The 22,670-nt window shown below is 41.7% G+C and overlaps 1 protein-coding gene across 8 annotated transcripts in view; it reads right to left on the minus strand.

The window, feature by feature from the left end:
- DPF3 (double PHD fingers 3) overlaps positions 1 to 22,670 on the minus strand; it is a 189,588-nt gene that overhangs the window by 95,933 nt on the left and 70,985 nt on the right. For all 8 annotated transcript variants that reach the window (XM_077784132.1, XM_021533587.2, XM_021533593.2 and 5 more), the window contains one exon: positions 4,171 to 4,331. In XM_077784132.1, coding sequence (XP_077640258.1) covers positions 4,171 to 4,195 — 25 coding nt within the window. In that variant the 5' untranslated portion in view covers positions 4,196 to 4,331. The remainder of the gene's footprint in view (positions 1 to 4,170; positions 4,332 to 22,670) is intronic.

The following is a 22,670-nucleotide window of genomic DNA, read 5'->3' on the forward strand; positions in this document are numbered from 1 at the left end:
TTGCTATATCTGAAACTGTACTGACAGTGAACAGCTGGACAGCATCAAGGGGGTGCCAGTAAAGCAGAACAGCTCAAGGACAGGAGGATGGCCCAAGAGTTCTCTCCTCTCTTCGGAAGCAGCCAGGAGAGAATATCAGCTTGGGAACAAAAGCAACTCACCAGACCAAATGAGGATAATTAAAAAAAAACAATATCCTCTTACATGGGGGTGGGGAGGAAGACACATTAACATAATTCACCTTGAGGTAATGTGCTAATCAAATTCTGCAGGTGAGACCTAAGTTCCTGGTTTTAAATATTTCAACTGTTGGGAATATCAGTTCAGATCCCAGCACCTTCCACCAACTTCCAAGGCCTTGGAGCATCTACAGCATACTGCCTGAGTATGGCCAAGTGATGAGTATCTGCAGAGATTCTGGCTGTTTCAGGGCACAGAATGCTAGTCAACTTGGACTTCTCATGCCCTTCTTTCACTGATGGCCAGAAGGCTGGGCATTGTGCACATCCCAAGAAGGACACATTTCAGAACAGGTTGCCTAAGACCGGTTTGGAAATAAAAATGGGGATAACTAGCACTTATAGAATGTTTGGACACCTTTCTTCATGCCACTTTGCAAACATTAACCACTGCAAACAATTGCTATAATGATGAGGTAGACTGTGCCTGGCTCTGATGTGAGTAATTAAACAGGTGGAGGCAAGAAACCCCACCCTTTCTCAGCAGGTCCTGTGCATGGACTTGAAGACAACACTGAAATGGCAATTTCCAGATCAAAGCAATAGGACAGAGAATCAGCCCTCCATTGCACAGGCCTCCATAGAGGAGCCATTTGAAGGAGTAAGTACCACAGCTTTTGTCCCAGACAGAGAGGAGCAAAGATCATCTTTGCTTTTGAGGGAATAGTTGCTAATGTGAGCGCTCCTATACAAAAGAGCAGTTCTGGATTCAGCTAGGACAGCAAAAGCCAAATACACATGCTGAAAGCCCAACTAGAAACTTGAAAGGAGAGTTGGGAGAGCCTCCTCCTTCGAGAGTGGCAGGTAGATCAATCAGAAATAGATGATCCAACATCCACCTCTGCAGCCCTTCTGGTAAGCTCTGTTGCTACTCAAAGAACACCTGTTCATTAATATACTGCCATCCAATGAACTTAAAACACATACCAGATTTTCACTTCATTCAACCCACCAATGCTACCTTCATTTCTCTACCCTGTTCCTCATCCGTCTCTGTGCTGGCTCACATAAAATGTAGATCTTACACAAAGGAGAGGCAACGAGGAAAGGGTCAGTTCTGAATGCTCTGAATGTAGCTCCTTCACAGGCAATCTTGCAGTGAATATGGAAATAATGCATATTATTATCTTCAGCCCTATGTGGGTTGTCTCTCTCTCTGGTACCTTATAGGGCAACCAGAGAAGGTTCCAACCATTTGCTTACAGACGAAATAGCAGAACCTGCAGTGAGTTATGTTGTTTATCTCATTAGTATAGGAGAGTCATAACTCAAAGCTCGTGTGAAAGGCCAGGGGAGGAGGGGGAAAGGAGGGAGTTATGTGCAGTATTGTGTGAAATTAACCCTGAATTGTTTATCATGAGATGCAGATTTCTGACTCCTTTAACAAAGAGGACAGCAAGAACTCAGGTTAATATGCTGAGTTCCTGACTCATCTCTGTTTTTCAAGTCCGTGTAAGTGAAAAGAGGTCCTGGAGCTTTGCCATTTGTCTTTATCTAGTATTTCAGGTTAGGGATAGTAAAGGGTAGTGAGCACAGCACACAAGACAGATACTGGGATTGCTGGGAGATAATTTTCAGAGCCCTTTAGTATGGGCACGAGCAAATTGTGTACAGACCAATACCAGGCATGGTAAAACTGTAGAGGGATGCCTTGATTCACCATAATACTACAAGAAACAAATTACGCAAAGACACTCAGGGGAGCACTAAATGGGCTAATAAAAATCAAGAAAGAGAAAAGCAAATATGGGGTAAGAGGACTGATTCATTTCAAACTGATTATTCTAATTCAAAACAACAAAGTCATCAGATTTGGGGCCAACGCAGATGCAGGAGGCTTCTTTCACTTGATACTCTCTGTGAAGAATGTTCCACCATTACTCTCCAGTGCAGACCTGCAGGAGAAATGTCACCTATCCCCTTCTGCAGGGCAAGCTGCCAAACAGTCCACTATCAAAAGTGAGGAAGGAAAGATTTACAGAATGAATTTGCTCAAAGTAGTCCACAAAGCTTGTGGCTGAGACAGGCAAAGAATGAAGACATCTTGGTTCCTGGTGTGATGCTGTAACACAGTTATGATGATTCCTTCTGCACGTGTACAGATGCCAAGGAGACCCACACAAGACTATTTGTATCTTTGTGGAAGATACTGGTGACAAAACATTACTTATGGACACTGTGGATGTATACCTGAGTGTGTGTATATATATCTATACATCTTCTGACTGTGTTCAGAAGGATAAAAATAGCAACACCTTACTCATAATAAGAAGGGAGGGGAGCGGAGGGGAGGGGAGGGGAGGGGAGGGGAGGGGAGGGGAGGGAAGGGAAGGGAAGGGAAGGGAAGGGAAGGGAAGGGAAGGGAAGGGGATTTATGCAAAGCATAATCTCTTAGGATTAGAGACTTTTCAGCTGAAACAAAAAACTCAACTGTGCTTATGAAGCAACCCTACCAAAGAAGGGTTAGTCCGGACATTTAAAAAACTCCCATCCTGTGAACCGCATTCAGCAGTCCTGAATTACCCCAGCAGTTTTTGTAGCTGAAATATTCTTCAGGTATTTTTAATGCTGTAAAAAGACGTGCTGTCTCTAGCACAAGAAGTGGCTGCATTTTATTACATAAACAGTTTTCTGGTAGTACTGCAAAACAACACTAAATCTACTTTTGATATTTTAGTAATAGGAGGAGCACAAAGGTCCTTCCTTTAGTATATCCTAGAAAGAGGAAGAGGAAAGTTTCACCTAAGACTCAGCTAGGCACTTTTCAGAAGCAGTAATTGTTTTCTTAACCCCAGGAGGGTAAAGGAATATCCTATGTGTTCCTCCCACTTCATCTCCTGTAAACCAGACAGTGGAGGAGATTAGAGCAAGCTTCACCTTCCCATAATTTCAGATCTAGAATTTGAGGGGGTGGAGGGTGAAGGTGGGAGGGTGTCAATATTATTTAAAGAACTGGAAGATATTTATGCACATGTGTGCATGTCATACTTCCAGTGCCCATGTACTCCAGGTCCCTTTCTGCCTGGATTGTCTGGGCTGCACTAGAAAGTGGGGGGGGAGGAGGGGGGGGGGGGGGAGGAGGAAGGGGGGGGGGGAAAAGAGGTAGAAGGTAGAAATCATTTTGGTGCTGTTAAAAGTCCGTTTCCTGAGCTAATTATTGGTCAGATACTGTGCTGCAACAGAGCCAAATTTCCCTTGGGGTTCAGAAGGAATTCTGTCTGAGCAACATCTCCAGTCTTTGGTGACTGTCCTTTGCCTTTCAAAAATGTATTTCAGATGGATTTAGTCTAACAAAGGAACAACTGACCAAAGTCTACAAAAATACCAGTGCTCTTTTCCCTTGAGCTTCACTGAGCTGTGGAACAGGCATTAGCCAAATCTCCTTAAGGAAATGTACCAACTTATTTCTGTACCCAAAGGGAACCACATCTCCAGAACTGATATCCAAGTTAACCTATCCAAAGCAGAACCAGGATTTATAGGTATATTTCTAACCATTAGAACAACATTCAAGAACAACATTAATGGACTCTCCTATATTTTGCTTCAGTTTTATATCCTTCCTAATATAGTTCCTTATTTTCAGCATTCATCTGAGAAACTCCCACCTCCACCTTGGAGGTAATTCCAGTCCTGCTTAGAGCAGAGCATTGAGTCTTCTGCTACAGACTGGGATTGATAGCATGAAAAGAGCTACAATGATGCAGCCTTAGAAACTACCATGTCAGGCACTTCTTTGCATAGAGAGAGAGTAATTAGCATGAGCTCTCTGCAGTTACCAAAGGAAATCCCCTCCAGGCACAGAGGTTGAGGCAGTTTCTTTTCTGTGTGGCTTGTAGCAGGTTTGAGCTCCTATTAATTAAACCCCATGAGGGCTCAGTGGCCAGCCCTCCTTACATGCACGTGCATACACAGACACAGCACTACCAACCTGGTCCCCTGTGCCTCTTCTCCATCCAGATGTAGCAGTTGTTCTGAGCCACCCCAGTCTGCGAATCCAGGAAGGGAAGGCGGACACTGCGCTCGGCACAGAGCCGAGAGTTGTAGCTGCGACAGTGCTCAATTGCTTCTTTGTAGAACTGGTCCCCGAGGCTGCCAAAAGAGACAGGGCACACACTGAGAATGATTGCGCTACCCCCTCCAACAAGAGTAGGAAAGGGGGATGTGAGGTTGGTTCGAAAATGGACAAACAGAAAAACTTTGCCAGGACAGATGCAAATGTTGGTGACGTGAGACACTGATGAAGTAGATCATGCGGAAAGTGATGTCAAATTCATCAAAAGATCAGGCTGTCAGGAACCAGACACAGATCTTTTCAGTGGCAGCGTGGCTACTGAATGAGCAAATGATGCAATCACACTGCCCCATAACCTTGGGTCAGGCCCATGTACACCACAGTGAACTCATTTGATTGTTTCTCTTCCCCTGTAGTTTGTCCAGCTAATTCAGCAAACCAGTCATTTCAATCGCATCTAACAGCAGCTACTGCAGTATGTTTTAGGCAACCAGAAAGACAGCCAAGTTAAGAAGAACTTAGCTCCAGCATTTCTGGTGCCAAAGAGCCCATAAGAGCAAAGACCATAGTTCTATTATTGTGTACTTCTGAGGCATGAAAACACACCCCTTAATAACTAGAGCAATATCTGCAATGGTCAGACTAGATGTTTTGTCATAAGCCTTCCACAGTTTTCCACAGTGAAGCCTGAGGTGACAGGAGCAGCAGGCTACAGCAGCGACCAGTCAGATCCAGCATGGCAAATGCTGCTGTTCTCTGGAGCCCAGTGGGAATAACAGTTCTAAAGACAATGTCACTTACTTCATAAATAACTGTTTGTTCAAAAATTCTGTAGAATCTTCATCTTCCCTTGAGATAGGTTTAAAAACTCTGCCTGCTGGAGATTACCAAAATCCTCCCTCCAAATTTTTCTAAACAGGGAAAAGCATCAAAGAAAAGCTACCCTGAGGACACAAAGCAGCTGTCATGCTAGAGCATTGCAAAGTAGGTGGGCCACACTGCTGAAACTCATTCTTGATCTATTGTCAAGGTGAAATGCACTCGTGACACGAATAGCTAGGGAAGATACCTGTTAGGGGTAAGTTCACTAGAAAACAGGAGCGGAGTGATAGATAGCATAACTTGCTCTGACTCTGATATTCATTAGTGTGCAAAAAGAGTATAGCATATACAGCAAGTGAGCCAAAGGGATGCATGCACAGAGATAAAAGGAGCTCCCTTTGCTGTTCTATTAGTTGTTTTCCCCACTATCTTCTTCTGTAGGCACAACTGGCCTTTTAAAATTTTGCACACCTCTGAATGTCAAATCAGTGCAAATTGCTCTGTTTTACCATCTGTATCTTTTTTGTGACTCACATATTTTAAATTACTCCTCAGTTGTATCTTATGATTTACATGGAAGTCAAACTCATCTTGGCTATACTGCACCAATATCCTATTGCTGACAGGGGCCATAAGCAGAGGCTTAGGGAAGAACAAAAATGCAGCAAATACCAAGGAAGGCACCTCAAGTTCCCCCTACTCAATTCTGATGATCAGAACTCAACTTACCCAAGTCTCAGGTTATTCAATGATGGGGAGGTCAGAACATCCTTTGCCTACAGAGACTTCCTAAGGGTTTTTCAGAGGTTTTGTGCAGCAGTGAATGTCTGTGTGAACATTGTGCCTCTCAGACCTGTCCTCCCCTGCTGACCACCAGCTCCTGGGCAGCTGCCAGTGCAGGCATATGTGGAGGGCAGCTGAAGGAGAGAGCTCTCTGGACTGTGCAAGCAAGCAGAGGGTACAGCATGGGCAGAGCGTGTACAGCAGGATCCCTCCGGACACTGAATCCCCTGCAATGACCTCAAATGCCCTTTTCCATAAAAAGGAGCGGGGGGAAGGGAAGGGGAGCAGGGGAGAAAGAAAAGATAAGCTGCTCTACTATACAAAGAATGTGACTAGGAAGAAATGAAAATCTTATTAAAAGCTGTAATTAAAGTTGTACACTTGTGTAATCAAAGTCAGTAACAAGGAGACCCCAGTTGATCAAAGATTAACAGCTCTTTCCACAAACACTTGAGCTTCCTCAGAGCTATGTCAGATTCCTTCTATATTAAACCACGGATATTCTTTAACTCTAAGGAATTTACTGGAAAGAAAAGCATACATGTGTGACAAAAAACTGCCACCACTGCATAAGTCTTCCTTATGCCAAAAATCACTTCAGTCATTAGAATATGCACACCACAAAGCATCCATATTAACCAAAACAATACATCTCAACAACCCATATATAGGATCTGACTGGAGATTGCTCATTTTCTATCTTGCTCTAAGACTGAAAATAACTTTAAGTCTTCAAATGTACAATATTTGGCTTTAAATCACACTATCAAGTAGAGCAAATTTCAGATTTTTCTAAGAGGGAGAAAAGGGCATTTGAGATCCTGATGGCAGAGAAGCAACCAAGCTAATGGGTCAAATTCACTCTTGACAAAATATTGCAGTCTAGCTGTTTCATTACATTTATTTTAAATATTTTAAATATGCTTTTTTTTTTTTGCCTTAAAGAAAAATAACAATTTAGAAGTATTCAGTCATCTCCATATTTTTAAGAATGCTTGCCTTGGCTCCACTACCGCAAGCATGATCAAAAAATGCAGTTCTCTAAGTATTCACTGGAAAGATATTCAGATACTGAGACCTTGAGGAATTATTCTGGCCTTAATTATAAATGGAAATTTTTTAAAGTGACAAATAATCAAATATAGGAAAGTAAAGAAATGGTATTTCCTTATGACACTCATATGTCAGTCATAAACAGCTTCCCTGAAATTACTTTTGGGTGCCTAGTAATTTTGTTTTATCATTAGTCCTTACTGGAAGTATTCTGACTCATTCCAAACTACAGTTAATTTTTTTTAAAAGAACTTCAAACTTAGAGATTTTTTTTGGTTTTTTGTTCTACATATCTAAACATAACATGTTTTATCTTATGCAGGAAAAAACAGAAAGTGTATTAAAATCAGGGCAAAAAAGAGGAAGTATAGTCCTATTTTGTTCCTCATTGCAGAGTCAGGGAGGTGGGACAAATCCCAGCCTCCTCCCAGGAGGTTTACAATGAAGCTGAAGAACAGACAAGGGTGGGAATAAGACTGGAAAGCACGTGAGCTCCAATGAAACTCAAACAGATCTGTTGAGTCTGAGCAAGTGAGACACAAGAAGAGGGAAAAAAATAATATTATAAAGTGTATCATATGTCAGAAAAAAGATTAATTATCTGTTACATGCTTCATAGTTTTCCCAAACTGTGTTGCTATGGAAGACTTCCACTTCAACTCCTGAAAAAGTATCTGTAAAAACTATGGGGAATTTCCTCATTATTTTTATGAAAAGTATGTATGAGTCAGTGCTGTGCTGTGGCTGACTGTAAGGGTCAATTCTTCCCTTTGGACAGGGGAGTTAAAGGTCACACAGACTTGTCTACATTGATATTAATGACACAAAATCATCAGCATATGTGCAGATTTTAAAGCTGCTGGGAAAAAGTAAGGAGCAGACATGAACAACTGCTGGACAAGGAAGGCAAATCATACTGAAGGCAGCACAATGGGAAATACAGAATACAGTTGTCAGCACACTGTGAAAAACACACAGCCCTTCAGTACAGAGCCCCAGGTGAAACCCCAGATGTTTGGGACAGGCATGCCAGCGACACTGCTGGCATACACACAGGCTTTGCACTTACATACCAAGCCATGAACACTAAAATAACCCAGTTCTGGCTGACTGATAAAAGCTCCTGGACTTGGAAAAGAACAACCTATGCTATGGCATACTCCTGCAAAGCTGCATAGGAGGGGTAAATGTTTAGTAGAGGTTAGGGGCTCTTTATTGGTGAAAAAAAGTGTGACTGAAACTAAACAGCAGACTGGGAGCACTGGAAGCTCGGCATGAACGGGAAGGTGAGCACTCTGAAAGCACCAGCAGCCCTGTGGGTGCTGGGACAGCCAAAAGAGCCTGGTGCAATTCTGTGCAGCCTTGCAGGTAGCCACTGCCATGAGAGCAAGCACCAGCCTCAAAGATCAGACTCTGTTACTTCCCTGAGGTCACTTTTCTTTTAAATGTTAAGAAACTGAGGTTTTCTATCATGGAATCAGGTCAGCTAATAACAAAACCAGGGAGGAACAATTCTTCCCTTCCCTCAGTCTTTGCCTGCTAGTTCTAACTAGACCATAAGTTTTCTCAGCAGACTCCAAAGTACTACTTCTCTGTATAGTACCTAGTGCCATGACTCTCCTGGCTAGGCATGCCTTCAATGAGAAAAAGATGAGAAAAAAAAAAAAAAAAAAAGAAAAAAAGAAAGAAACCCAAGAACTTGTCTGTCTTATAAGCCCATAAATTAGCAACAAGGACCAGGAGCATGACTTCACTCCAGATGTTCAAGATGTTTCTGTGCTGACAAGGGATCCTGATGGGCCCTGAAAGCAGCAGAGAAGCTCCCCACCACTACTTTGCAGTCCATCCTGCAAAGTCACATATTTTTGAGTGCACATACACCTTTTACAACAGCTACAAAATAGGCATAATCCAGAGTGCCCCTCCTGCAGTAGCTAACACAATTCAGGTTAATACCCTGAGAAGATGAGTACCGCTGACCCATAACCAGCCATGCTCAACAATGATTACAGGTCCATATCACCCTGGGAAAACTTGTATAATGAAGAACCAGTGCTCCTCAAGAGCAGTTCTTAAATTTCCACCAGACACCTCTGAGTATGAATCCAGATTGTCTCCAGTTCTTGAGGCCAGGCCTTATTTCCCTCTAAAGCCACACTCACTACATGACTAGGCAAGTAAAAACCTGGTAGCACAGGAAGAAATGACTAGTCATGTAACAGAAAGCAACAGACATTTTCTTCTACAGCTTGCAGTGGTCCTCAGCCACAATCAAAAATGTGGGCTTTGTTTTCCTTAAGACCATGGACTTTTTGTTTACTATGTATTTAATCTCTAGTCCTACATTTTGGATCATTTGCGACTGTGAGGAACAGCTAGGACAACCAAAAAAAGACCTTTTAAATCAGAACTTGTTTGTCAGCAGGACTGCCATTCAGTTTCAAACTGGTGAGATCTAAGAAGTGGTATGACAGAAGTGGTGCAATGCAGCTTCAGAAGATACTTTTGACTCTCTTTTTGGAGACATTTATGAATGAGTCTGGAAATAGAGGACCAGCAAAGTTTTAGGCTTTCTCACAAAGTTGAACAGAGGCTAAGAAATCATGCAGGCACCACCTGAGTTATCAGTTGCCTGCAACACTGCAGACCATCTTGGACAACTATGTGTCTAGGCAAGTGTTGAGAGAACTGCACTGAGCTGGCTGTGCTATTCCTTTCCAGCAGGTCCCACGAGGCCCCTGACAGGCAGCTGCTCCTTCTCTCTATGACCTCTGACATGAAGAATGCCACAGGGCTCAATTCTTCAGCCACTTCTGTTTAATATCTGTGCAAAACCTTCAGGGAATATAATGAAGTATCTAGGCAGCAATGCCAGCCATGACATTGATGACATGCAGTTTATGTATCTTTTTCCCCCTCATGCTGACAGCACTCTCCCAAACCTCACAGTGTTGAAAGCAAGGGCAGCATAGCTGGCAGAGGCTGAAGTCAGAAGAGATCAGAATGAGGCTGATTGGAAGTGGGAAGCATTACAAACTATGCACTAACACTATTAATGTGGACAATCTTACAGACACAGTCACCAAAGAGGCCTTCCTCTCCCTCTCCAGTCAGCATAAATTCTCTTCTCAAGCTGCAGCCTGGCCATGCTCATGTGTGTTTCTCCCATCTGGACTGGCCTACTTTGACTCTCTACCTCAGGCTAGATAAGCAGCAAAGACAGAGCTAGTTGCAAAACTGTGGTACCTCTCCTGTCACAAAGCAAGCCAAAGAAGTCCACAGTCCCCTGGCTGTCCTCATGCCCTTTCCTCACAGACTCTCAAACACCACTGATTTTCATGAAGAGCACAGTGGACTAAGTTCAAACTGTTTGAACGTCTGTTTCTCCTTTCTATACCCAGATGCAACTGGAAATCTGTGCTTAGTAGAGTCCAGCATCACCAGGCTCCTGTAGCATCTTCAGACAGCATATCATCAGCTCCAGAGCATCTTCCCAGAAGAGATAAAGCATTCTGCTTCGCTCATCCTCACATTACGTTGCAAGACGCTAACATAACATTCATCAAAAGATCCAAGCAAAAGAAAATATGACACATTCAAGAGTGTCAGACAACCATTGAGCATTAAACAACAAAGGGCTGGCTAAGCTCCTCCTTTGGCTGCACTCACTGGAATTTCTAGTTTATAGGCAGTGCTTAATTGTTACAAGCATGCACCCTTTGCAACTGCATCAAGGTAGGACATGGAGATTCAAGAGGAATAGAGAACAGCTTTCCTGGCCTCAGGTGAAGCATAACAGACTGCTCAAAATCCTACCACAAACTCTGATGGCAAGCCAGAAAGTGCAGGAATGTGCAGATTCAGTTTTCTCATAGTGGTCCATTGCATCTGTCCCTGCACAACGTTTTCTAATGATGTAAGGGGTGTGAATGTGAGCAAAGGCAAAACAGGATTTCCAGATGTGCTACAGAATGACTCAAACTTTCTGGACTCTCAGTTTTTTAACATAAACTTGGCAGCTTTCTAAACACATATCTACACTCTCCAAGAGCCAGAGTCATTGAGACAGCTATTTCATTTCTATACATAATTTCACCTGATGGACAACAGGAAGACTATATAACTTTCTCCAGCCTGGGAAACAATGTCAGAGAAACAATGGCTAGCAGGACTCTTTTGGTAGTAGGTAGACTACACAAATCAGACCACCAAACAGTATACAAAGCAGACAATGTTGCTGGTGCAGCAATGATCCAAGGGTAAACAAAAGACTTTCCAGGACAGTTAACGCCTTTCATTGGAAGAATTCATGCAGACAGGTCAAAATAGACAAGCTTCTAGCACTTGTTCGCTGCTCTGTAGCAGGTGCAGAGACTGTATGTGGTTCAAAGGATTAGGAGCCATCAGAGAGCTGATGACAAGCTCCTGAGTCAGCACTAGCACAGACCAGACATTATAGCAATCAAGAAGATGCCCTGAGCTACAAGTCTAGGTTGAATCCCAAATCAGTGTAAAAGCAATGTGAGGTTTTTAAGTACCCTCCCTCAAGCACTCAACATTAGCATTCTATGTAGAAAAGGAAAGAAATTCCCTTTTGCAGGTATTTATTAGAAGACTTCCACTGAGGGGTTGGAAATTCCTGCTGGCTACTTGTGGCCAGAATCAACAGGGTACTCAATGTTTGAATCACGGTGTGATGCTGACTCGTAACAGAGCGAAGCCTCGTAGACTGAGCTACATTCACTGCTCTGGAAACAGACTTAGGCTGTAATTTAATCCACTGTGAAACTACAGGTATCATCTCATGCAAAAAGTCTGTCTTTGAAGAAAAATGACAAAAGGTAGGCTTAACTTACAATTTGAGGAAAGTTGATCTGATTAGCCCCATCCTCACATGTATTGTAGAAGTATGAGAGCTCTGCTGGCATTTCCATTTAAAGAAAAGAAACAGCAGCACAAGTTAATACAGCCAAGAAGAGTGTGGTACATGATGGTATCTTGCTGTCAAAACTCTGGCTTTCAGGGTAAAGAGCTGCAGCCCTCTTTGTGCAGGAGTAAGGATTAGAACAAGAGGTGCTCCACTTCCTACAGCTGTGCATGACTCTGCTCAGGGCCTGCAGCCACATTCCCAGTTCTCAAAGCCAAAAAAGTGGGATCATTCTGCCCATCTGACTCAGCTGTTAACATGCAGAATTGTTGGCTGGATAGAAGAGGTATCTGTGTATGGGACAAACTGATGTGTACTTACGAAATTAGGTATTTCAGAAGATTAAGTTATCAGCCTCATTCATATACACTGGACTGTGAAAAATTATACTACATTGCATGTGGTAATTTGTCCACATCTTCTCTTACTTTAATTTCCATGAAGAGGCATCAGCAGCAGTTTCCATGTCATACATCAGGCTACCTAAGTTGTTTCCAGAGACAGACGTTGCATACAATCTCTATTAGACTCAGCACAGTGACCAATTAGGTTAATCTCAGAGGCAGACTCCTTGGGGATATCTCAGAGCATCTATTCTTTCTCAGGCCAGAGTTTCTGTTTTAAAGAGATGCAGCATCATCCAATTAAATGAACAACAGGTGTGAAAGGTAATAACCCAGACCTCTTTTGTGTCTGAAGACAGCACTCAGAATTCAGCTTGGTCCTAACCTCCCCTAAAAGGTCAAAAAATTCTACCCAATTACTAAAGGAATGAACTAATGAAAACTTCAGCAACAGTATTATATACTGGGCATGACAACATGTAAGGCATTTCTTTATATGTATTTTCAGAAAAGCAACTCAAGGTGCTGGGGCCTGGGGTCACCAGAATTCTGTTTGGCTAAGTGCAACAATAGTCTTACAGGCCAGTTGTAGTCAAAGTCTATCCACTCAGCTCCCATGGTTCTGATTTCCCACAGTGATCCTATCTTTTGCATTCCTGGTAAAAACCATAATCTATCACCCAAGCTGGCACCAGGAAGACAGCAAACCAGACTTCTACAAATTACTCTGCCGTGACTTCCTTTGTAGCTTTAACAGTTCCCCTGCAGAACACCAGTAACACCCTACACTTACCTCAATAATAAATTGTGTGCATTACTTCAGGCACTGTCTGTACTAAAAAGATGCTCAGATCATGAACAGAAATCCTCTCATAGCTCTAGCTGTGCCAGCTAAAAATATCACCCATTCCCTCCTACCCTGCTGCTTTTCACTGCTTGTCTCCTAGAGCTTACTGCTCCCACACCTCCTGCCAGTGGCAATGTTTGTGTGAGCACTCCCTGACTCAGTTCAAGCAAGGCCATTCGATCTGCTCGAGCAAACCCAGCTGACATTGCCCAGAAGATATGAGGGCAAGCTCAGAAAACCCCTTCTGCCTCCAGAGCTATCTCCAGCAGTACAATCAGCTTGGGTCAGTCTTCAAGTGGCACACCTGTTTGCTTGCAATGGGAAAAAGTCTGTCCACACCATCATTGGTGACAGCTAGGTCACTCAGCCAGCACAGCCCTTTTGGGAGACACAGCAAATGCAAATGGAAGTTACATCATTGGCCCAAATGACATCAGCTAAGCCAACAAGAGCATTCTTTTACATGTGTCTCTAAGTATCTCATCTTTCACAAAGCTACATAGCTCCACCAGAGCTCAACAGGCAGGGAGATACCAGGAAAGACATGGGGGGTTTTGCACTATGCTTTAAGCCATGTCAGAGTCCCAGCTGTCCAAGCTCTACAGCATGGTCCTGGTCTGAATGACCTCTGTTAGCCCTCTTAGAAGTTCTCAGGCTGGGATTTTCCCTGCACCTTGTACAGTTATTTAGTAGACAAATATACAGTGCCATTCAATCCAGGTGGCAGAATTTAAAAGACATTAAAATAAACTTGAAAGTAGAAGAGTAGTACAAATGTTCCTAAATTGCATGCAAGCTTCCCCACTATTCTGAACTGTTATTACATTAATATTTTAGGTACTTTCTGTCCTTTGACTAGAAAGAGTTAGTAAGCTCACATGTTTCTGCTGGATTGTCTCTTTTGTAGGGACCTTGTATCTCCTGCTGCAAAGGAAATGCCACTCCAGAAAACAAACCTTTTTGCACAGGTGAAAATGATCAGACAAGTAGCAAAACAGAGATTTATATAGATCTAACATAAAACCACATAATTATTAGAGTTTACTTCGCCTCTGACGTCAGCCTTGGGAAAAAATCAGCTAGAGACAATACTTTGAAGTTACTATCTTGAATGGGTAGCACTTTCAGGTCCTTGGTGACAATCTATGTGTGACAAACTGAATACACATGTACAAAAACACTAAAATCTACTGTACCTAGTCCATAATTATCAAAACAGGAAATTATATTTTCTGTTCTCCATAAATTCATCTCATGCCTAGATAACTAAAGTTGTATTTCTTTCTTTATTATTTCTCTTAAATACACAGGAACAATCATTCTGTTACTTGTATAAATCTGCTGGCCTTGGCAGACGTTCTGCAGGGATATACTTGACTCATGCTATATAGGGGAATTCCCAAGATAACTGTGAATTAGATTTCCTTTTCTCACCTCCTTCCCCCAGCTCTGTGGAAGTAAGGCAGATAATGGTCATTCCTCTGCTGAAGTATCATTATTACTCCTCAGAAAGTAACAATAAAAATGGTAAGAGGTGAAGCAGATGCATCCAACACATCATCTCACAGCTCCCCCAGCATAAAGAATGCCCTGTGTTAAGAACACACTGGAACTAACTCAAAGGTCTAGGCACAGTATCTTCTGCACCTGGAGCACATCCCATGGGAGCAGAGCAAACCATCACTGCAAATACTAACATATAATTCTGAGGAGTGATGTTTCAAACACCTGTGCCCTGGTTTCTGTAGATATTTATGCAGCACCCAAGAGGAACTCTCTAATAAAGTCAAGAAAAAGTACTTTCCACAACCAGCTTTCAGAAGCTCAAATATCTGATGGTCGTTCCCATACAAATGGACTTTCTTTGCACCTCTTTTTCTTCTGCCTTGCTTCCCCTTTTCAACACCTTCTAAATTCAAGTATCAGGTTGAGGTGGTTATTACTTTAGACCAGTTAAATTAAATAGAAAATCTTTGTAATTCACTTAACAATTAGCAAAGCCTGTTTTGCTGCAATTATCACTGCAAAATAACATCCTTTCTTCTGCTCAAATAACTTACTCTTTTGGCAAATCCGAAAGACTCCAGTTGTTTAATGCATATCCCCATCATGCTAGGGCAGACCTCAGATTCACTTTTGGCCCCGTGTGTTGACTGAGGTCTTCAAACACTTGTGATGAAACCCTGCCTGTGACCAAGCATCAGATCCCAGTTCAGCACCACACATTATTCAGAGTGCAAGTCCCCTTCAACTCAAAGTTAGGCAGATACTTGAATGTCTTGCTGAACAGAGATGGCAGCTGAACAGAGAGCACATGCTTCAGTGCACTTTTAGAATGAGATCTTAGAAGCCGATACACGTGGGCAAGGCTGTTCAGGTCAGTTTATCATGTTTTCCCAGCTGGAACTAGCCAGAGCTAACACATTGGTTCCATTTTCTTTCTGTATATAATACACTGCAGTAGTTAAAGCTGCAGGTCACAAAAGTGTAATCTAGAGATCATGAGACAGTCATTAATCAATCAACCAGTGGAAATAGGAGCTGGGTAGATATCATTATCTCTACAATACAGATGAGGCACAGAGAGTTTGCATAACAAAGCCATAAAGAGAAGTCACTTTTCTTATTTCCCAATTTTGCTCCATCTTTTCCTCTGAAATTTGTTTTCTCACTCTGCAAGACTTCCTTCCCTAACTACCATCCAGTAATTTTCTTGGTTCAGAGACAAAGCTGACACCATACCATGCTGAAAGCTAGTTGAAGCTCTTCTATAGAAAAATCTGTTAAAGAAATACAAAAGTAACCTTTCTTTTTATTTTTTTTTCAGATACCCTGTAGAAGCTACCTGAGCACTGAAGTGACAATAACAATAACAAGCAAACACAACAACTAAACAAGAGTTTGGATATGGAACTAAACTGCATACAGTCTCCAATTGTCTGCACCCCAAACTAGCACAGAATAGAGACAAGCATCACAGTGGTCTATAAACAGGACAAGAAAAAGATTGACAAGTAACTGAAGGAAAAGAACTGCAGCAGTCAACTGTCAGAGCAAAGGGATGTTACAGAAAAAGAGAGAGAGAGGTTTGCCCATTGCCCTGTAGTAATGGCTAGCCTTTAAGACATGGCCTCTACTCCTGTCAGTATTTCTTCTTGGACAGGTTATCTCAGGAATTTATGCTTTCCAATAATTACTTTTCAGAGGGCTCTCACTTATCTTGCAAGAGGAATCCAACAGTAACCTGACCTGCATTGCTCATGCAATCACCCCCCCCCCTCTAACCTTACATCCCATCTCTCAAAGCAAAAGCAAGCAGCCCTTACCAGACTTCCAGTGTTGCAGCAGCAGCAGTTGATAAAATTACTTGGCAAAGCTGATAAAAATAAGAGTTTCAATGCTTAATGCTACATAAACATAGATGAGCTAGCAGGCAAAAGCAGTAAAATATTACCAGCAGGTTAAAATACCTTGTGTGGTAATGTTATATTATCCAGAACTCAAGATGAACAGTTGTCTTGCACCACCATAAGAAGCATTTTTACCTGAAGGTAAGTTTTATTTTTTTACTGCAGCAGATCTCAGAGCCAGTCAGCATTGGCTTTAACAAATTTTGGGACTCACAAGGCCCTCTAATTAGGCTCTCTTCATGTTACCCTTCCTATCTACCTTTACACCACAATGTGAATTGCTTTTCTTCTCAAAACATCAGTGCCAAAGGGAAGCTTTTGCTTTTGGCATTCACTCCAGAGCCATTTCAAATGAACTTGCCTACTTTTGCTAAAGTATATGTTATTACACTCAGTTTAATTATACTCACATTCATACTCTGATCAAGGCCCTCTCAGGTTGGCTTTTTGTGTAAGGGACTCCATTACATCCAGTACAAGCTGATGGAAACCAATTTATTCCCATTACCACAGATAGAACAAGGAGAAGGATTCTTATTTTGTATTTTGGATTTAATGAGATATCTCTTCAGCCAGTCGGTAGTGATAAGGAAATACCTCATTATCAAGTTCAGGGAAAATATCAGGCATGATACAAGAAGTAAAAAGTCATGTAACATTCATCATGGAACCTTGTCATCAGTCAAAAACATATGGTCAGGGCACATAAACCATTAAATCCCTGTTGCAGAGTGGATTTCCCTCAATGGGCTTGCAGCCACTTAGGGAAGGAACCTAGAGGAATCTTTCTTTTTCCTACACAAGCTACCCAATTAACTTCAGCCTGGAATAATGTCCATGTCTCACTCTGGCTGCATTATTTTAAAGGAGTCACATATTTCTTTCAGACCCATGAGAACTTTGGGTAAATGCACACACTTTCCTAGGCATTCCCAAAGACCCATAGGAACAGGATGGTACCACAAGAAAGAGTTTGATGTAGGGAGAGCATAAGAGGGGAGTGCAAGAGAAAGCTGCTGTTCCCTCATTAAACTTCAGTATGTGCCTAGGCCCAGCAATGCTGCACTACCGTTTGGATTTATTTTTCCCAATTAACAGAATTCACAGCATAAAGTTTTCTCTTTTTGTTTTGAAGAGGGAGGAAGAGGAGACAAAACACATTCCAACCATTTGGCACAGCAAACTTCCCCAGCTATCCTCTGGGAACAAAAAGGGAGGGAAAAAAAAGGCTTGTCACCACACAATTTAAAATAACCCATCTTTTCTGGCTCCACTGTGTCTCAGGGGTAGATCCAAGCCTTAGCCCCCACCCATTAGGGCTGCAGGCCCAAAACACTTGACATTCATCAGAAGAAACAAAACAGCTCCAAGGCAATGGAAGGGGGAAGGGAAGAGTCTCCGTGGGCAGGAGTTGAGAAGGGAATCAAAATAAAGGATCTGCAAAAAGGTCACATGTAAGGAGGGTATGGAAGTCTTTTTCCAAGGACTATCACACATAGATTAATCCTCTTGGTATAGCTGCTACTGAGCAAAAGCAGGCAAGCAAATGCCCTCTTCCCTCTGTGGGGTGATCTCTTTTGTGTTTAGCCTGGGAACTGTTATCCAATAGCAGCACTATTGGCTGTATCACTTGAACAACAGAATGATGATCTTTCTCTCCAAAGTGTCCCCTCTTCTCCCCAAAGAGAACCACAAGCCACATGCACGGAGCACTAAAAAATCTAATCATCTTTAGTGAGGGTTATGAAAAAAAAGCCCTTGAGATCCTCTTTGGAGTTTTTGTGTAACATACACTCATCAGTTACACACTAAATTTTTCTCAGCATAAAAACTAGGAGACAGCACCTCGTGACTCAATGAAACACAGGACATTTTTTTGCAGAAAACAGAAAGCAATCTAATGTATTACATAGCTCAGCTTGAGTTCCTTAAAACATCACATCTGAGTTCTGAAGGAATCAGTAGCTTAATCAGAGCCTCTCTGCTCAACAAAAAAACCAAGCTTAGCCAATATTTCAAAGAACTAGTGATTGTTCTTTACTCTGATGTAGTCAAAGAGAGAAGCACAAAGATGGAGAGATGGAAAGCAACACTTCTCTGCAGCAATCAGGAAGAAAACACAATTGCAGAGCTGTACTAGTCATGGTATGACGGCCTGACAGCGCACTAAGGCATCTGCTCACAGCTCACCACCAGCAGCAACAATGACAGCAAAGCACCACCGCAGCACAGCAGCAGGTACCACACCCTGCTGATCATGTTGCTTCATCTCAGCCCATTCAAGAAGCAAACTTTTCAGGTTTGACTATCACTCATCTATACACAGATTGCATGCATTTATAAATTAATCACTGCCACATGGATTCTTGGGTATAAGGCTGTCATGAATGACTTTGAATACTTTACTTAAGAGGATCTATAGGAACACACATATGGGTTTTCAATACAAAGAATGCCTGGTGTTCATTTGACATTTAATGTGTTGAGATACAACTCTTGCAGGTCATTCTTGTTGTGGGAGTAATGCAGAGCTGGAGGAATCTCCTAACTTGATTTTCATGTGACTTCTTTCCAGACAGAAGTTTAATTTTAAGAAAATTATACACTTATATGAATAAGTGAATGATACAAGTTCATGGCTCTCTTTTTTCTCTCCTTTTGGTCAAGCAAGCCAGAAGACTGAAGGAAAGAGGGCAAGTCCAAGTGCAGAGCACACTAAACTAAAACAAACCTTCAGTATGAAGCCAGCTGACAAACAGTTGGCATCTGTGTCTTCAGCCAGTGGCATGAAGTTATATCTGTTCCTACTAAGTACCTCCTACTCCATTTTGCTCTTCATAAGTTTGTCCATCAGCTGATGAGGTTTCTCAGTTTTGTCTGGTGCATGCAGAAGTGGAGAAACAGCTGGAAACTGCTGCAGCATCTGGAAAACATCTGTGGCAAAAATTCCTAGAGGATTTTCAGGTGATAACTGGTATGGCTATATTTTACTATAGGATGACATGATTTTGAGATTGTTTTTAATATCCCAAATCTGACACTTTACAGAATCTTTATGCTGCATTCTTGTGCTTAGGTTTCTTTGATGTCTGTTTTCTGTTAATTCTGCCTACTTAAAGGAGATAATCTTGATAAAATATTGGAGAAGAATTCCAGAACACCTAGTTCTACAGAAAGAAGAGGACTAAGTTCTAACAATATCCACTTTTTAGAGGGTTGTTAGTGCTCAAAAAAAGGCAGTAAAAATATAGCTTGTCTCTGCAATTATCTGCTTCCTTCAGGGCTGCATGTTCTATAGTTACTTGAAGAACATGTTTATGTAATGTCCTGAAGGACCAAATGGCTACTGCAGTAGTATTGTTCCATGTGATAGCAACTGTCAGTAGATTTGAATAAAGGAACAGTACAAAAATTTTTTAAAGGATGGAAGCACAAAAAAATGCAACCTGCTTTTGTAAAGCACTTAATATTTTAACAACAGGTAAATTATGATAAATTACAGTTCACCTTCAGTCTGGGTTTAAGGCCTGTACTTCATAAACATAATTTCCCCATGCCATTGTACATTTGTTTGCCATTAAAGTTTGCATAGACTGAGAACTCCATTTTGATTTCTCCTAGATTTACAGTCATTTTACTACAGTAAAAAGCTGCACAGAATGGAAGAAGAATGAGGCCACAGCATTGGTGTTGGTATTTGCCTATGTACTGGGAGATTTGTTCAAAGACTGTGAGGTTGAAAAGACAGGTATCAAATCAAATCAGTCCAGTGGGGAAACTTTTAATCATGGCTCCCACCGAACAAAACAGCAATACCATTGGGAATGACACATTTGAATAAGTAAGGAAAGATGGCAAGAAAAGACTGAAAAGGGAGCAGTAAATGGAACAGCACACAGCAGGGACTGTGTGTCTTTGAACAACAAAGGACTAGAAATTACACACTGAAAAGTGGAGCCCCATCTCTATCAACCCTACAAAATAATGTACAAGGCATTTACCACACAAAGGTCCACAAAAAACAGGGTATAAATTCCCAGTATTCTAAAAACACTTAAGATATATAGTAAAAAAAAAATAAATACCAGGATCCTCAAGTCCTATAAGCAGCACAAGAAAGACGAAATTGGCATCACCAGTGCTCTAGGGCATGCAAAATTGCAAGGGTTGTATGAGGCAAATGTGGTTAGATTATGTCAGGAGGTGATCCACATCCCATGCTACAGAGAAAAGCAAAGAAGACCAAGAAGACAGTAGATGACAAAGTATCTCTAGGACTGTGGACTCCTATCCATCCTTCTTTTTGTATCACAATGCATACAACGGATAATCAGACTTCAAAAGTTTATATAAAGACCCATTCCAAATGATAAAGCTGAACCATCATGGTAGAGGGAAGTAGGAAAAGTCAGGTCAGATACAACTCCAATTTGGCCAGATTTGGAAGTTTTACAATGTAGTATTTGATTGGATCTTTACCAATAGGGTCCATCTTAAACTTGAGATTCAGACACATCTGTTCTAACTGGAAAAGTAGGCAGGAAAGGACTAAGTCCAAGTTCAAGAAGCTTAGCCCCTGACCTGTGGGAAATAAGCCTTTTTTATCCTGATATTCCCACCTTTCTTCCTGCAACCCACACCTGGAATTTAACAGAATCACAGAATGATTTCTGTTGGAAGGGACCTTAAAGATAATCTAGTTCCAATGCCCTGCCATGGGCAGGGACAACCTTCCACTAAACCAGGTTATTTTCATCTTTCAAAGCAGTGAATTATTTACAATATTTCCAAACCAAACTATTCAAAAAGTCATGAGTTGGATCCTGTTTCTGAACTAGTAGATTATTTTAGTTGTAAATATTTCTACAGTCGGCAGAGACAGAAATTTCAGCAATAAAACTGGAAATTTCATGTAGTCCCCAGCTTCTAGGAGATAGAGTTGCTAAGAAAGCAACATATTTTGAAAGCATTAACAAAATCACTGTCAAGTGCCTAGATAATAAAACCAGAATAATTGCTAGTATGTTAGACACTAGCACACATCTTAGCCAAAACTGGCAATTTGAGTTGAGGGAAATCTCTTTCTCCACCAGGAAGGTCTCTCTCAAAGAAATCAACTCTAACTACAGTCTGTTTCTCTCTTATGAAGAAAATGCACTTCTAGAAGAGGCCTGAACCAGTTTCTGTGTACTTCAGAGTACTCTTGACTTACGTCAGTGCAAAAGGAGAAGCAGGACACTTGGTACTATTCTTCCTATAGCTCTGTAACAAGACAGGACATTTTAGAAGGACTGACAAGACTTTTAAAAGGGTGTAATGAAGGAGACAGTTTAGGCTACTAAAATTAAAGTAATTAATCAATCCAAAGGTAATTCTCATCATGTAACTTATGCCTTCAAAGACTGTGAAACTAAGTTTGCAATCTGTTGCAGTCCCAGGACCTTGATTCTGTGTTGAACAAACAGAAAAATCAACCATAGGCAGAGCTTGAAGCAGCTTCAGGAAACCTTCTTATATTTTATTCACCTCACTTTTATTCATCCATCATGCTCCAAAACTTGCTGACAAAGTTGAAATGTCAGGACACAGCAGAAGTCACATCCCACAACACCCTCAATGACTTCTCCATAGCCACAGAGACAAGGCTGGATATAAAAATGGCTGCTCTTTTCTGAACAAAAATGGCCTCTCAATTTAGATCACAAACACACCTTTGATTTCTCTTCTCCCTTTCTTGAAATCGCCCAGGTAGAGGGTCCTGAAAACATGACTCACTCCAAAGAGTAAATCTAATTGCTCCCAATTCTACCCTACAGCAAATCCATTGAATACCACAGGGCTAAACAAGAGTGGACTTTGTCCTACCTTTCTGCTATAGATAGCATTTTACTGTCTCTGAGGGAATAAAATAATCATAAGAGCATAATGATAGCATGTGTTATGCTAGCTGCTTGCTGTTCTTCACGTGGGGCAATCACTGGCAATTCTCAGATTTAATCTCTCCCCTTCCCCAACCATGCAGTTGATTACTGCTCTCATTCCCAGTTAAAAATCCTTGATCAGCGTAATGCACATAAAGGAGTCTCTGACCCCAGCTAAGGGAACCACAAGAGATGACATTTGGTTCTTTGAGAGAGGAATAGATAAAAAGAAAAAATGACAGCTGGAGTCAGGAGCAGCTAGTTAGTGGATTGCAGGCCCAGGAGGGTGCAGGGTGGGGGCCCACGAAA

The sequence above is a fragment of the Lonchura striata genome, chromosome 6 (genome assembly GCF_046129695.1).
Source record: "Lonchura striata isolate bLonStr1 chromosome 6, bLonStr1.mat, whole genome shotgun sequence".
Lineage (NCBI taxonomy): Eukaryota > Metazoa > Chordata > Aves > Passeriformes > Estrildidae > Lonchura > Lonchura striata.